Source organism: Narcine bancroftii, chromosome 2, assembly GCF_036971445.1.
Source record: "Narcine bancroftii isolate sNarBan1 chromosome 2, sNarBan1.hap1, whole genome shotgun sequence".
In the NCBI taxonomy this organism is placed as follows: Eukaryota; Metazoa; Chordata; class Chondrichthyes; order Torpediniformes; family Narcinidae; genus Narcine; species Narcine bancroftii.
The window spans coordinates 82,442,630-82,459,297 of NC_091470.1; the positions used below are offsets into that span (position 1 = coordinate 82,442,630).

At 38.4% G+C, this 16,668-nt stretch overlaps 1 protein-coding gene across 1 annotated transcript in view; it reads right to left on the reverse strand.

The window, feature by feature from the left end:
- LOC138752888 (1-phosphatidylinositol 4,5-bisphosphate phosphodiesterase beta-2-like) overlaps positions 1-16,668 on the reverse strand; it is a 129,164-nt gene that overhangs the window by 6,451 nt on the left and 106,045 nt on the right. The window contains exons 28-30 of the mRNA XM_069915499.1: positions 16,000-16,095; positions 11,123-11,180; positions 2,199-2,285 (exon numbers count right to left, since the gene is read on the reverse strand). Coding sequence (XP_069771600.1) covers positions 2,199-2,285; positions 11,123-11,180; positions 16,000-16,095 — 241 coding nt within the window. The remainder of the gene's footprint in view (positions 1-2,198; positions 2,286-11,122; positions 11,181-15,999; positions 16,096-16,668) is intronic.

The following is a 16,668-nucleotide window of genomic DNA, read 5'->3' on the forward strand; positions in this document are numbered from 1 at the left end:
TCCACATATTCACTACACTCTGGGAAAAACAGTTTTTCCTCATCTCCGCCTTAAATCTACTCAGGCTGTGTCCCCTAGTTTTGGTCTCACATACCAGTGAGAACAATTTTCCTGCCTCTAATCTATCCTTTACATAATAATTTTATGTTTCTATAAGATCTCTCATTCTTCTGAATTCGTATGAGTATAATCCCAGGTGATTTATTCTCTCCTCTTAGGTCAACCCCCTCATCTCCAGGATCAACCTGGTGAACCTCCTCTGGACTGCCTCCAAGGCCAGTATATCCTTCCTCAAGTATGGAGACCAGATCTGCACACAGTACTCCAGATGCAGCCTCACCAGTACCTTGTACAGTTGCAGCATGGCCTCCCTCCTCTTGAATTCAATTCCTCTAGCGATGAAGGCCTACATTCCAATTGCCTTCTTAATAACCCGTCGTACCTGCAACCCAACTTTTTGTGATTCATGCACAAGCACTCCCAAGTCCTCTGCACTGCAGCAGGCTGCAGTTTTTTACCATTTAAATAATAATCTGCTCTTCTCTTTTTCCTACCAAAGTGGATGACCTTGCATTCACTAACATTGCTCTCCATCTGCCAGACCTTTGCCCACATACCTAACTTAACTATATCCTTCTGCAGTCTCTCCACTTCCTCTGTACAATTTGCTTTTCCACTCAATTTAGTATTATCCATAAGCTTGGCTAGACTACACTCTGTCAACTCTTCCAAGTTTGCCATGCAGATTGATAGGGTAGCTTATGGTATGCTAGCCTTCATTATTCAGGGCATTGAGTTCAAGAGTCAAGAGATAATGTTACAGCTCTAGAAAACTTTGGTTAGACCACACTTGGAATATTATGTTCCGTTCTGGTTGCCTCATTACAGAAAGGATGTGGAAACAATGGAGAGGGTGCAGAGGACATTTACCAGGATGTTTCCTGGATTAGAGAACATGTCTCATGAGGCAAGGCTAAAAGAGCTAGGGCTTTTCCCTTGGGAGCGAAGAAGGATGAGAGGTGACTTAATAGAGGTGTAGAAGATTATGAGAGGCAATAGATAGGGTAGACAACTAGCAGCTTTTTCCTGGGGTGAGAGCAAAAAATACCAGAAGACATTTGTACAAAGTGAGCGGAGGAAAGTTTAGGGGAGATAACAGGTAAGTTTTGTTTTTAAAAACACAGAGAGTTGAGGGTGCCTGGAATGCATTGCCAAAGGTGGTAGTGGCACAATGGAGGCATTTGAAAGGCTCAGGCATGAGGATGAAAGAAAAATAGTGTCATGAAGAAGGTTTAGTTTTTTGAGTAGGTTTAAAAATCAGTCAGCACAACATCATGGGCTGCAGGCCTATACTATGCTGCAATGTTCTGTAACTTGCTCTATTATATAGCAGTTGACTTGCCTGGATCATGTTTTCCACTGGATTTCGGTACACGTGACAATAAACAATTCAACTGAGGGCCCAAAATACATCTCTGTGGCACACCACTTGTTACATCTTGCCAACTAGAAGACAAACCCACTAATCTGTCTATGCCAATACTTCCTGCATTCATGGGGATTATATTCTGCAGTCACCAAATGCCTTTTGAAATTCAGTTTTGTGCATGTACCATTTCCTCTTCTTCACGGCATGTTGCTTATTCAAAGCATTCTACAAAGTTGGTTAAATGCAGTTTTCCCCTTCTCAAAATCATGTTGATCTTACTTGATAACAATTTGTTTTTCAAAATGACCTGCTGTAACGTCTTCTAACGTTTTCTTAAGCTAACTGGTTTGTAGTTTCTGTCTCTTTATTTGAATAAAGGAGTTACATTCACAATTTTCCAACCAAATGGAACCTTCTCCAAATCTAAGGAATTGCAGAATATTTAAACGTGTATCTTATCCTGCGTTGGTCTATCAGGACCATGAGACTTCTCAGCCCATGGCTCCCAACAATTTACTCAGTACCAGTGTCCCAGTGATCATTCTTTTCCAGAGTTTCAAACCATTCTAAATCTGGCCGAGGGCTTTCTGAAAAACTGGATACTGTTTAAGAAATCAAATAAAGCTCCCGAAAATGGACTTACAACTTTTCACTTGGTTAAAGTACTCTTTCCAGGTTCCCAGCTTTCAAACATACCCCATCATTATATGAACACCATCCAACTCTTCAAACTTTCATACAAATTATAAGATCATTCCCATCCTCTTACCTCTTTTTCCTTTTCCCTAATTTCTGTAAAATCAGCTGTATGCTTCTCCCGGAGTTTGCTTTCAAGCTTTGACTGATTCATTAAAGTCTGCAATAATACAATGACATAATGATTGCAAAGTACAGATGGTGGTTGCAGTATGGAAAGACAATGACTGGGGAAAGGCATAGTTCAGTGAAGACAGATACTCAGTTGGATGTGGAATGGAAGGTTGGGTATGGAGTAGGAATCCTATTCTGAATTGTCTTAATTTGTTGTGTTACCAGTGAGTAGGGAAGGAGGGAGGGAATGTTACTTTGTAATCTAATCCAGTTAGTTGGTTGTTTTTTTTTCATTATTGGCTCTGATATTTTGGAGCAAACTATGGTGCCACATATAGAAAAATAACAGAAAATGCTGGAAATAATTAGTAGTTCATCTGTGCAATATTTGTAGAAAGAGGCAGAGTTAACATTTCAGGTTAACCCTCCCACTATCAAGAATATCTACAGGGAACGCTGCCATCAGAGAGCAGCAGGAATCATCAAAGACCCACACCACCCAGCACACGCTTTGTTCTTGCTACTGCCAACAGGAAAGAGGTATTGGTGCCACAAGACTCACACCACCAGGTTCAGAAACAGCTGCTACCCCTCCACCATCAGACTCCTCAACAACAAACTCAATCAGGGACTCATTTAAGGACTCTTACTTTTGCACTTTATTAATTTTTTATTCTCTTTGTATTGCAGTCAGTTTGTTTACATTCATTATCTGTTTACAGTTCTTTATTTGTTTACATATTCAGTATATCTGTACAGTTTTTTTGCACTACTGTAACAATAAGTGGTAATTCTGGCTCGCCCACAGATAAAAGAATCTCAGGGTTCATGTATGTACCCTGACAATAAATCTAAAATCTGAGGTCTGAAAGTGTTCATCGGGAAAGAGGAATAAGTAGATAAGGAACAATACTGCGGTTCTGGTTGCCTCCTCCTTTAGTTCTCCATCCCACTTACAGTCTGACCCAATAGTGGTGAGCACATTATAGAGACAACAGTGGAGGTTCAAATCTAGCGCTGTCAGTAAAGAGGTTATACTTTCTCCTAGAACTTTCTCCCTGGTGCTCCAGTTTCCTCCCACATTCCAAAGATGTGTGGGCTAGTAGGTTCATTGGTAATGTGGGTGTATTTGGGTGGCACAGGCTCATAGGCCAGAAGGACCTGTTACTGTATCTCTAAATTAAAATCTCTAAATTGATCAAATTATATCTGTCTGTGACCTTTTGGATTGTAACAAGGAGGGCCAATGCAAAGCTGAGGAATAGCATATTTTCTTCTGTCTGTTCACGCAGTGGCTTTCCAGACTCAATACTGAATTCTCCATCCTCAAGTAACTCACTCTTGGGAGGAGTCACGTGATGGAGTAGTGGCCGGACGGTGAACTCCAGCCCTCTCCAGAAAAGTCGGGAAAAACAAAGGAAAATACAAAGGTACAAAAATAAAAATTAAAGAAAAGTGAGTATAAAGGTGGAAAGAAGATGGCGACGAAAAAAGAAAAATCGAAATCAACGGTAAGAAGAGAGGAAGAGAAGACAACGGAAGAAGAAGGAGAAGGCCTTACCTGCTCGAAGAGGCCCGCGGTGGAGAGAGAAACCCGCTCCCTCAGGTCGGTAAAAAGTGGACTACAAAAATGGCTCGCTGAGCCGAGTAAAAGTGCGCAACCGCGCATGTGCGAGGAGTTGCGCCTGCGCGATGCGCATGCAAAAAAACACACCGACGGGAGGGGTGACCAGCTGGGGAGTCGATCTCCACAGCCGGCAATGACACCTGCAGAACACCTGCAGCAAGAGGAGAACATAGCAGACAACAAAAACAAGAAAGAAGAGAAGAAAAGGGCAACAAAGAAACAACAGATGGCCAAGCCAGAGGAAGAAGAAGAGGAAGAGGAAGAGTACAGTGAAATAGAAGAAGAAGGGAAAGGCAAGATAAAGGATATACTTTCTCTTATTAAAGAATACATGGAGTCATTTAAAGAATGGCAAGCGCAAGAATTTAATGATTTAAGAAGAAGAATAAACAATATAGAAGAGAAAATGAATAAAATAGATATGACCTTAACAGAAATGGGAAAGAAAATGGACAAGATGGAAGAGCGGGAAGCAGCAGTAGAAATGGAGGTAGAGGACTTAAAAAATAAATTAGAGGAATCTAATAAAAAAGTTATAGAGACACAAGAACGGTTAGCTCAGAAAATAGATATAATAGAAAATTATAACAGAAGAAATAACATAAAGATAGTGGGCCTTAAGGAAGATGAAGAAGGCAAGAATATGAGAGAGTTTATAAAAGATTGGATCCCCAGGATCCTAGGATGTCCAGAACTACAGCAAGATATGGAAATAGAAAGGGCACATAGAGCATTGGCCTTTAAACCACAACTACAACAAAGGCCAAGATCTATTTTAGTAAAATTCCTAAGATATACTACAAGAGAAAAGGTACTGGAGAAGACAATGGAAAAGGTAAGAGAGGGCAACAAGCCACTGGAGTACAAAGGGCAAAAAATCTTCATTTATCCAGATATAAGTTTTGAACTCCTGAAGAGGAGAAAGGAGTTCAATACAGCAAAGGCGATTTTATGGAAGAAAGGGTATAAATTTATACTAAAGCATCCAGCGGTATTGAAAATATTTGTTCCAGGACAACAAAACAGACTATTCTCGGATCCAGAGGAAGCACGAAAATTTTCAGAACAATTACAAAATAGACTGAGGGATGAAGACGTGTAACGAGAGTACAAAAGACTGAGAACTAAAAAGACACATAAGTTTTGAACTCCTGAAGAAGAGAAAGGAGTTCAATACATCGAAAACGACCTTATGGGAAGAAAAAAAACTATTCTCGGATCCGGAGGAAGCAAGGAAATTTGCAGAACAACTACAAAACAACCAGAGAGATGAAGATATGTAATAAGAGTAAAAATGACCACGATTTATATGTATGTGGGTAAAGAGGTATATGTGTGTATATATATAATGTGCATACATGAATGTATCCGTATTTAGAGGAAAATATAGATAGTATAGACAAGAATTAATAAGGGAAGGAAATGGAATAGAGGGAATAAGGAGGGAACTAAAAGAGTGACCTTTGTTACATATGAAAAGTGAAATCTTTTCTGGGGGGGGCTGGGTGGGGAGGAGTTGCGGTCACTGCAAAATCAGTTGACGCTTGCAAGTGAATTCGCAATTCCAAATGGAGAGGGGAGATGTGGTTGTCCGACAAGGGATAAAGGACAACTCAGGAGGGGAAGGGGAGATTGGGGCTAAAGAAGTTTTAAATAGGAGAATAAGGAAAATGTTTGATGTTTTAGGAATGTTGTCTTATAATGGGTTCAAAACAAGAAAACAGAAATGGATAAGAAGGAAAGGTAATGATCGAGAAACAGAAAGGGAAGATAAACAAAGTATAAAATGGCTACGTTGAACTATATGACTTTAAATATTAATGGAATACATAACCAAATTAAAAGGAAGAAACTGCTAAATTTACTGAAAAAAGAAAAAATTGATATAGCATTTGTGCAAGAAACACATTTAACTGAATTGGAGCACAAGAAATTAAAGAGAGATTGGGTAGGACACGTAACAGCAGCATCGTATAATTCAAAAGCAAGAGGAGTAGCTATATTAATTAGTAAAAATGTGCCATTTAAAATAGAAGAGGAAATAATAGATCCAGCAGGGAGATATGTAATGATAAAATGTCAGATATATTCGGAGTTTTGGAATCTACTCAATGTATATTCACCTAATGAAGAAGATCAAAAGCTTATGCAAGATATCTTTTTGAAGGTAGCAGATACGCAAGGGAACATATTAATAGGAGGGGACTTCAACCTGAATTTGGATTCAAATATGGACAAAACTGGGAAAAAATTAACAGAAAGAACAAAGTAACCAAATTTATAATTAAATCGATGGAAGAAATGCAACTTTTGGATATATGGAGGAAACAACACCCAAAGGAAAAGGAATATTCATATTACTCGGCTAGACATAAAACATACTCAAGAATAGACCTATTTTTGTTATCAGCTCGTATGCAAGATAGAGTAAGAAAAATAGAATATAAAGCTAGAATACTATCGGACCATTCACCCTTAATATTGACAGTAAAGTTAGAAGACATCCCTCCAAGAATGTATAGATGGAGATTAAACCCCATGTTACTTAAAAGGCAGGATTTTAGAGAATTTATTGAAAAACAAATAAAAATGTATTTTGAAATAAATACGGATTCAGTGGAAGATAAGTTTATACTATGGGATGCAATGAAAGCATTCATTAGAGGGCAAATAATAAGTTATGTAACCAAGATGAAGAAGGACTATAATCAGGAAACAGAGCAGTTGGAAAGGGAAATAGTAAATATAGAAAAAGAATTAGCAATGAAGGAAGATACAACTAAAAGAAGAGAATTGGCAGATAAAAAAATAAAATATGAAACACTACAAACATATAAGGTGGAGAAGAATATAATGAAGACAAAACAGAAATATTATGAACTAGGTGAAAAAACACACAAAATCCTAGCATGGCAGCTTAAGACAGAACAAGCTAAGAAAATGGTATTGGCATCAAGGAAAAAAGACAAACAAATTACATATAATCCAAAAGAAATTGAGGAAAACTTTAGAGAATTCTATGAACAATTGTACCGAACGGAAAACGAAGGGAAAGAAGGGAAAATAGATGAATTTCTGACTAAAATTGAACTACCAAAACTACAAATAGAGGAACAAAATAAATTAACAGAGCCATTTGGAATAGTAGAAATACAAGAGATAATTAAAAAATTACCAAATAATAAGACACCAGGAGAGGATGGATTCCCAATAGAATTCTACAAAACATTTAAAGACTTATTAATTCCGCCCCTCCTGGAAGTAATCAACCAGATTGATAAAACACAAAGCTTACCAGATTCATGTAAAACAGCAATAATTACAGTAATACTAAAGCAAGGGAAAGATCCACTCTCACCAGTGTCATATAGACCAATATCTTTACTTAACACAGATTATAAGATAATAGTTAAACTATTAGCAAACAGATTAGCAGAGTATGTACCGAAAATGGTAAATTTAGACCAAACTGGATTTATCAAAAAAAGACGCACAACAGACAATATTTGTAAATTTATTAACTTAATTCATGCAGTAGAAGGGAATAAAGCACCTACAGTAGCAGTTGCTTTAGACGCAGAGAAGGCCTTTGACAGAGTAGAATGGAATTATTTGTTCAAAGTATTGCAAAAATTCAGTTTACCGGATAAGTATATTAATTGGATTAAAGCATTATATAAGGGACCGTTAGCGAAAGTGACAGTAAATGGACATGTATCAAAGCAATTTAACTTAAGCAGGTCAACACGGCAGGGATGCCCACTATCACCTTTATTGTTTGCGTTAGCTATAGAACCACTAGCAGAATTGATAAGAACAGAAAATAATATAAAAGGGATAAAAATAAAAGACAAGGAATATAAAATCAGTTTATTTGCGGATGATGTTATAGTATACTTAACAGAACCAGAACTATCAATAAAAGAATTATATAAGAAATTGAAGGAATATGGAGAAGTGTCGGGTTACAAGATAAACGTAAATAAAAGTGAAGCAATGCCTATGATTAATGCGGATTTCTCAAAATTTAAGAAGGAATCACCATTTAGATGGCAAATGCAAGCAATAAGATACCTAGGTGTACAAATAAACAAAAATCTCGGCCAACTATATAAACTCAATTATTATCCACCAATGAAAAAATTACAGGACGATTTAGAGCATTGGAAAGATTTACCACTAACACTAATAGGAAGGATAAACTGTATTAAAATGAACATTTTTCCAAGGATATTATACTTATTTCAGGCATTGCCAATACAACTGACAGAGAAATTCTTCAAGGAGTTAAAGAAAATAATAAGGAAATTTTTATGGAGAGGGGGGAAACCGAGGATTTCACTAGATAAATTAACAGAATGGTATAAACAAGGAGGCTTACAACTGCCAAATTTTAAAAATTATTATAGAGCCGCACAATTAAGATACCTATCAGATTTTTATCAAACAAGGGAAAAGACAGATTGGACCAGATTAGAATTAGATAAAATAGGGGAAAAGATACCTGAACACATATTATATAAATGGGATGAAAAATTGGTACAACATAGAAGTTCTCCAGTATTACATCATCTCCACAATATTTGGAAGAAGATTCATGTAGAAAGAAATAAAACAAATTATCAATTACCAAAACTAATATTGACGCAAAACAAGTTACTCCCTTTTACAATATATAACCTTTCCTTTAGAGAATGGGAAAAAAAGGGATTAAAAGAATAGAAAATTGTTTTTCAGGAATTAGATTCTTATCCTTTGAACAAATGAAAGATAAGTACAATATAACTCAAGATACAGCGCTGGCATATTACCAATTGAGATCCTACTTGAAGGATAAATTAGGAAGCAGCTTGAGTTTGTCAGAGGGAAGTAACCTTGAATATGTGATTACAGATACAATGTTAATCAAAAGATTTATAACAAATATGTATATTAAACTGCAAGAAAAGGAGAATGAGGAAACAAATGGTAAAACTAAACAAAAATGGGAACAAAATTTAAATATAAGGATAAAAAAGGAAACATGGGAGAAGTTATGCTCCGGAACGATGAGAAATACAATAAATACGAGGTTATGTATGATACAATATAACTGGATACACAGGCTATACATTACACCTCAAAAGTTAAATAAATGGGACCCAACAGTATGTGATAGATGTTTTCGATGTAAAAAAGAAATGGGAACAACAATTCATGCAATCTGGACATGTGAGAAAGTAAAAAAATTTTGGGAAGATCTAAATCAGATATTAAATAAAATAACATAAAACAATATACCAAAGAATCCAGAGATCTTTCTCCTAAGTAACATAAAAAACAAAGAATTTGGAGTTGATTTGGAGGATGCACAAAAAAGATTTGTTAAGATAGCTCTAGCCGTAGCAAAAAAATGTATTATGTCAACCTGGAAATTGGAAGATAATTTGAAAATACAACAATGGTATATAGAAATGAATAAATGTATTCCATTGGAAAAAATAACATATAGTTTAAGAAATAATATTGAAATATTCGAACAAATTTGGGAGCCTTACATTAAATACAATAGCGAAAACCTACCGGGGACAGTCATTACCTAAGTTAATGGAAGGAAAAGGAAATGAAAAGAATGGACTCAGTAGAATTTCTGGTGTATTTTTATTGAATGACAACATTGTCTGACTGGTTTAATGTATCCTAGAATGTATACCTTAAATGGACGGGAGGGGGGAGGTAGGGAGGGTGGGATGGGAGGGGGGGGGGAGAAAATGGCACTGTATATGTGTGAAAAGTAAAAAGTGTGTACCATGGTTAATGTGATTTATGGTGTGAAAAATAAAAAAAATTTAAAAAAAAGTAACTCACTCTTACTATCTGTGTCAGAACTAAACATTTTGGCTCATTGTCCTTTGCTAATTTTGATTTTGACTCAGATTTTCTTTGTCCATTAGTACAGTCTAACCTACTGCATATGACTCACAGCTCTGCAATTAGCAACACAACGTAGTCCAAACTGCATAATCACTGCTTAAGCCAAGGGGAAGGGTAGAAGAGAAAGATACAGTGATGGGTAGAGAGAGAAAGATATGTCTTGGTTAGAGAAGGAAAGGAAGGAGTGGGGAGCTGGAAGAAAAGAGAAAAAGAGACTGGGGAGAGGGTTAAATGAAATTAGAAGTCAGTATTGATGCCATCTGACTGCAGATTGCTGAGTCAGAATACAAGGAGTTGTTCCTCCAATTTGTGGTGTCCTCAACATGGCAGTACATGAGGCCATGGACAGACGTGCCGTTTTGACCACGGGGTGTGGAATTGAAATGGTGAGCACTGTGAGGTCCTTTCATTTGCACCAGACAGCTCGAAGGTTCTCAACAATATCATCTCCCAGTCTGTGCCAGTGTCTCCATGATGTACAGTAGGCAGCTTTGGGAGAGCTGGAACAATAAATTATCCCTACAGATTCACAGGTGAAGTGTTCCTTCATTTGGAAGGACTATTTGGAGACCTGAATAGTGTGGGAGGAGTTGTAGGTGTGAGTGTAGCTCTTATTGCAGTCACAGGGGCAGTTATCACTGGGATAATTGGTGGAGATGGATGAGTGGACAAGGGAGTCGCGGAGGGAGTACTCCCTCTGGAAAATGGCGAGGGGAGGGGAAGACATGTTTGGTGTGAAGTCCCATTATAGGTGGCAGAAATTGCAGAGAATATGCTGGCTTGGAGGGTAGTAGGTAAGAATAAGGAGAACTCTGTCTTGTGGCATCTGTGGAGAGGAAGATGTGCTGGAAATAGAGGAGATACTGGTGAGGGCTAAGTTAATGGAAGAGGAAATGTCATGTTTTCTGAAGGAAGAGGACATCTCAGATGTATTTTAAAAAAGCTTCAACTTGAAACATCAACTCTATTTCTCCTTCTGCAGAAGCCACCTGACTTGCTGACTGGTTCCAGCATTTTCTGTTTTTATTTCAGATTTTTTTATCTGCGGTTCTTTTTCCGAGCAATGCCAATAACAAGCAAGTTAAGCATGAAAATCTGCAAACATTATGATTGTATTTTACATAAAAATGCTGGAGAAACTCAGCAAGTCACGCAGTGAAGATAAAGTACCAAAGATAAATAACCAACATTTCAGCTAAAATCAGGCATGCGCCTGAATAAAATGGGGTTGGAGGGACAGAGGAGTAACACAGGACCACAAGCAAGCGCTGGATGGAGTGAGAGGGCACAAGGGATAAATGCTGAGAAGCTGAGAAATGACATGGGGAGGGGATAGTTCATACCAGCTTGAATTCTTTCACCGATGCTTGAATGTGATGCTCAATGATCTCTTTCTTGCGCCTATGAAGAGGAAACACAGCTGAATAATCACTAATACAAAACATTAATTTCATTTCCCATTATAAAGAGTGCAGTAGTACCTAAATCCAAATGTTGCAGCTGCTCAAAGCTCTTCTCAGACCCTTGACCCTATAGGCACACGGTCCAATTTAAAAGGTTTATTGTCATGACCATGTGGAACAAAATTTATTGTTTTGTGGCAGCAGTACTGTGCACCACAGGTGCAAAAATTGCTATAAATTACATTTCCCTAACACAATATCTAAAAATAAATAAATTAGTGCAAAAGAAAAGTGAGGTTGTGTCTATGGTTTATTGTCCATTTATAAAGCTGATATCAGAGGTGAAGAAGCTGTTTTTATAACATTGGTTGTTCACCTTCAGGCTCCTTTCCTCCTTCCTGAAGGTAGCAGTGAGAAGAGGGCATGGACTGAGTGGTGAGGGTCCTTGATGATAGAGGCTTCTTTCTTGAGACTTGGCCTCTTTTAGATGACCTTAATGGAGTGAAGACGCTGGGCGAATTCACATCTCTTTGTAGGCTTTTCCTGTCCGTACCAGACAGTGATGCAACCAGTCAGAATTCTCTCCATGATCTTTGGTGATATAATAATACAAGAAATAGGAGCAAGAGTAGGCCATCTTCCCATTGAACCTCCTCCACCATTCAATGAGATCATGGTTGATCTAATGATAGGCTTATCTCCACCCACCTCCCTTTTTACCATAGCCCTCAATTCCCCTATTTTGTAAAGATCTGTCCAAACTTGCTTAAATATATTCACTGAGGTAGCCTCCAGTGTGTCAATAGGCAGTGAATTCCTCCTCTTATGTCCTAAATCTACTACCCTAGATCTTGAGGCTGTCCCCCCAACCAATGGGAACAACTTACCTACCTCTATCTTTTCTATCCCTTTCATAATTTTATATGTTTCTATAAGATCCTCTTTCATTCTTATAAATTCAAGTGAATACTGCCCTAGACAACTTCATCTCTCCTCATGGGTTAACACCCTCTTCTCTGGAATCAACTTGGTGAACCTCCTCTGGACCACCTCCAAAGTCATTATACCCTTCCTCAAGTAAGGAAATCAGAACTGTACACAGTGCTCCAGATGTGGCCTCACCAGTACCAGCATAACCTTCCTGCTCCTAAACTGAATCCCTTTGGAATAAAGGCCAATATTCCATTTGCTCTCTCAATAGCTTGGTGCACTTGCAAACCCACCTTTTGCGATTTATGCACAAGCACTCCCAAGACTTTCTGCATGGCAGCACATTGCAATCACTTGCCATTTAAATAATAACCTGAACTTCATTTTTCCTTCCAAAATGGATAACCTCATATTTACCAACAATGTACTCCATCTGCCAGATCCTTGCCCGCTCACTTAACCTAGCTCTTTGCAGGCTCACTGTATCCTCTGTACAATTCATTTTTCCACTCAATTTAGTGTCATCAGCAAACTTAGATACACTACACTCTGTCCCCTCCTCCAAATCATTTGTGGACTGATCATAGTGAACAGATACGGGCCCAGCACCGACCCCTGTGGCACCCTGTAGCACCCCTCATCACTGATTGCTAACCAGAAAAACACCCCTATAACCCAACTCTCTGCTTTCTATTAGTAAACCAACTCTCTATCCATGTTAATACATCATCCCCAACCCTGTGCATCCTTATCTTATATGTCTTTTATGCAGCACCTTATTAAATACCTTCTGAAAATCCAAGTAAACAACATTGAACTGCTCCCCACAATCTATCATGCTCATTATATCCTCAAAGCATTCCAGTAAGTTCATCAAACAGGATATGTTTTTGCTGAATCCATGCTGCCTCTGCCTGATGGTTCTATTTCATTCCAGATGCCTCACTATTTCTTTAATGACAGTTTCAAGCATTTTCCCATTCACAGATGTTAAACCTGCCTTTTGCCTGTATCCTTTTTTAAATAAAAGTGTCTTTCAATCCACTATGACCTACCCAGAATTCAGAGTTTTGATAAAAAATCATCAAATCTTCTACTATAAACCTGCTATCTCTTTTAGTACCCCAGGATGCATTTCATCCAGACTAGGGGACTGATCTATCTTTAGACCTAGACGTTTCTACCTCTTTATTGATAGCTATTACATCTAAGTCCTCATCTCCTATCTTATCCATAACATCTGTTTTTGGCATGGTAGATATGTCCTCCACCGTGAAGACCACACAAAAAAGTTATTCAAAGCCTCGGCTATTTCCTCATTACCCAATATCAATTAGTTCCTCCATGGGACCAATCTTCACTTTAGCTACCCTTTACCGCTTTATAAAATTATAAAAAACAGGCAGTAAAAGTTTTAATATTTTGTGCTAAATTTTTTTCATTATATACCTTCCCTCTCTTTATTGCTCACTTTGTGGTTCTTTGTTGCTTTTTAAACTTTACCCAATCTTCAGGCTGTAGTGCTATGTCCAGAATGGTCTCATTTAGCTATTCTCAACAAAGCATATCATACAGCAGGGGTGGGAGGAAACTGGAGCACCCAGAGGAAACCCATGTAGATCATGGGGAGAACATACAAACTCCTGACAGACAGCAGCAGATTCGAACTTGGGTCACTGGTGCTGTAATAGCGTTCTGCTAACTGTGCTAATCGTGTCACCATTGGAGGGATTTGGATGGAGGTACCCCAGAATTACCACTCTTCCAATGCAAATCATTCATTACCTCCTGGGTCATGCATCCACAAGGTAACAGAACTCTCTCCTCAAGCTCTCTTTTGACATTCACCGCACCTCAACCACAACTGCCCAGTTAATGGGCCCTGACTGATGCAGTCACTAAAGGAATGACCCAGTCACCCATGCTAAGCTTAATTAGCATATACAACATGGTAAAGAGAATGTTTGACATTATTTGTCTGTACTATTTATACATGTTATATCCCCATCCATGGTGATCATGTGAGTAATTTGTTAAACCAGAAAAACATCAAAGCAAATTTAACAAAATAAGTATTTTGGAAATTTCTCTGTTTGCCATAAGACAAAAAATGTCTAGAAGAACTCGAAATGATCATTCTTGCCTAGAATTCTCTGAAAATTTTACCCTTTGCAATAGGTAAGCAATGGAATACCTCAGGGCTATGTGCTCAAGGCGGAAAAACAGAGAGGGTGAAACAGAGAGGGCTATGTGCTCACGCTACTGACCCACAACTGCATTGCCATACCCAGCTTCAACAGTGCCAACATGTTTGCAGATGACACAACAGTAGTCAGCCTCATCAGAATCAGTGATGAGTCACACTACAGAGAAGAGGTGGAAAATCTCACAAAATGTTGCAAGAGAAATGACCTGAATCTCAATATGGACAAAGCAAAGGAGATGATCATGGACTTCAGAGCACCAGGAATGACCACTCTCCAATACAACTCTAGTAGAGAGAGAGGAGAGCATCAAGTTCCTTGGTGGACCTAACGTGGACACACAACATCTCACGTCAGGAAGGTATAACAGCGACTGCACTTCCTGAGAAGACTGAAGCAGCCACCATTATGTCAGTCTTCTATAGCAGCTCTATCAAGAGCATCATGGCTGTCTGGATCACATTGTGATATGGTTGCTTCATAAAAATTGATCGGAGGTCAATCCACAGGACTATAAGAGTAGCAGAGACAATGGAGTCTTCCTCCCTCCATCAATTGATCTACCAGGATCATTGTCTGAATAGGGTGCGCAAAATCATTGAGGACCCCTTCCACCCTGCACACAGCATCTTTCATCTGCTCACTTCGGAAAGGAGATACAGGAGTATCAGTGCCAGCACCACCAGACTGACAACAGATTCTTTCCACAGGCAATGAGAATGCTGAACAACCAAAGGAACTGCTCACACTAACCAGCCGAGACTGTCATATTCATGAAGCAATATTCATTTATATAGATGAATACTTGTCCTGCATATGTATTGTTTGTCTGTACGTGTGTTACGTCTGGTTGTATGCCTGCATGTTTTGCACCAAGGACTGGAGAACACTATTTAGTCTGGTTTTACTTGTTCAATCAGATGACAAAAATCTTGGTGTCATTCACCTGTTCTGGAAACAGGTCTAGATTGAAAGTATTTGGAACATCTGCATCTGTTGCTGGAGAAGGTAGCAGTGGGTACTGTCCTCACAAAAACACTCTAATGAATCCATGCTGTAGTCTTATACGTAACCAGACGCACAAACAAATTGTGCTACGTGGCTGCCACTCTTGGATAAATGATGGACTGGACATCTCAGATTTTATTTCCTATTCTGCAGAAATATTCACTTATGCCAAGTCCATCGTAGGCTCCAGCCTCCCATCATTTGAAAACAACTATGGGAGATGCTGCCTTAAGAAGGCAGCCAACGTCATAAAGGATTGCTATCACCCTATCACAACCTCTTCTCTCTGCTATCTTTGGGAAGAAGGTACAGAAACCTGAAGTCCTGCATCTTTAGGTTCAACAACAGCATTTGTTTTCCAACAGCAAACAGGATTTTGAACCTCACCAATTTATTACCACTTTTTCCTTTTCAAGGCACACAACGGTAATTTAATCTATCCCATCGTTTGTGTATTTTATGTACTGTGTTCTTACAACAAGTAAGAATTTTTGTGCATCTGTACATTGTACTGTACTGTATATGACAATAAACTTCATAATAATGTCCAGTCCTTGCAACATTGGTCAATTAGATAAATTTAACACACAGCTATCTCATAATTAATAGTTGAAATCTTATTATCCCACTGGGTAACTTTATTCATTATAAGGAAGGGTCATGCTTATCACTCACCTCTCACGGACAATCTTGTCTGCAGTAGTTTTAAGCATTTTTTCAATCTTTTCCTGTTGCTTCAGATCAAACTTTTTCTTCACTTCCTTCATTTCACTTTTAAAAAAATATACGGAGTATTGAAATGAACACCAAAGCCTTGAAAATAGGGGGCTCTGCGATGTTGCGCTCTGAACAACACACCTTGCATATTTACCCATGTCCAACACAATCATTGAAGTGATAATAACATTGGAGTATCCATGACTTGATACATTGATAATTCAACAAAACTGATCCATGAACTCCTTTCACTGGATGGGAGTGTTGAAGACAGGAAACTCCTTTTTGTTGTCCATGTAGTACAATTTATGACATTTTGGAGGTCTCTGCAATTCCCCATGTAAAGCCAAAGTAAATGTGAGTTATAAAGAGAGGCTGGATAGATTGGAACTTTCTGATTGGAGTTCAGGAGGTTAAGAAATAATCTTATAAAGGTGCATAAAATAAGCCAAATGGACATTGCTGTATTCCCAGACTAGGGTAGACAGAGGACATAAGATTTAAATTGAGAGGCACCTTTTTCACATGGGGATGGTAGGTTTGTGGAATAAGCTGCCAGAGGAAGTGATAGAGGCATGTTCAATAGCAACATTCAAAGTCACATTGGCTGGTCCATAGGTAAGAAAG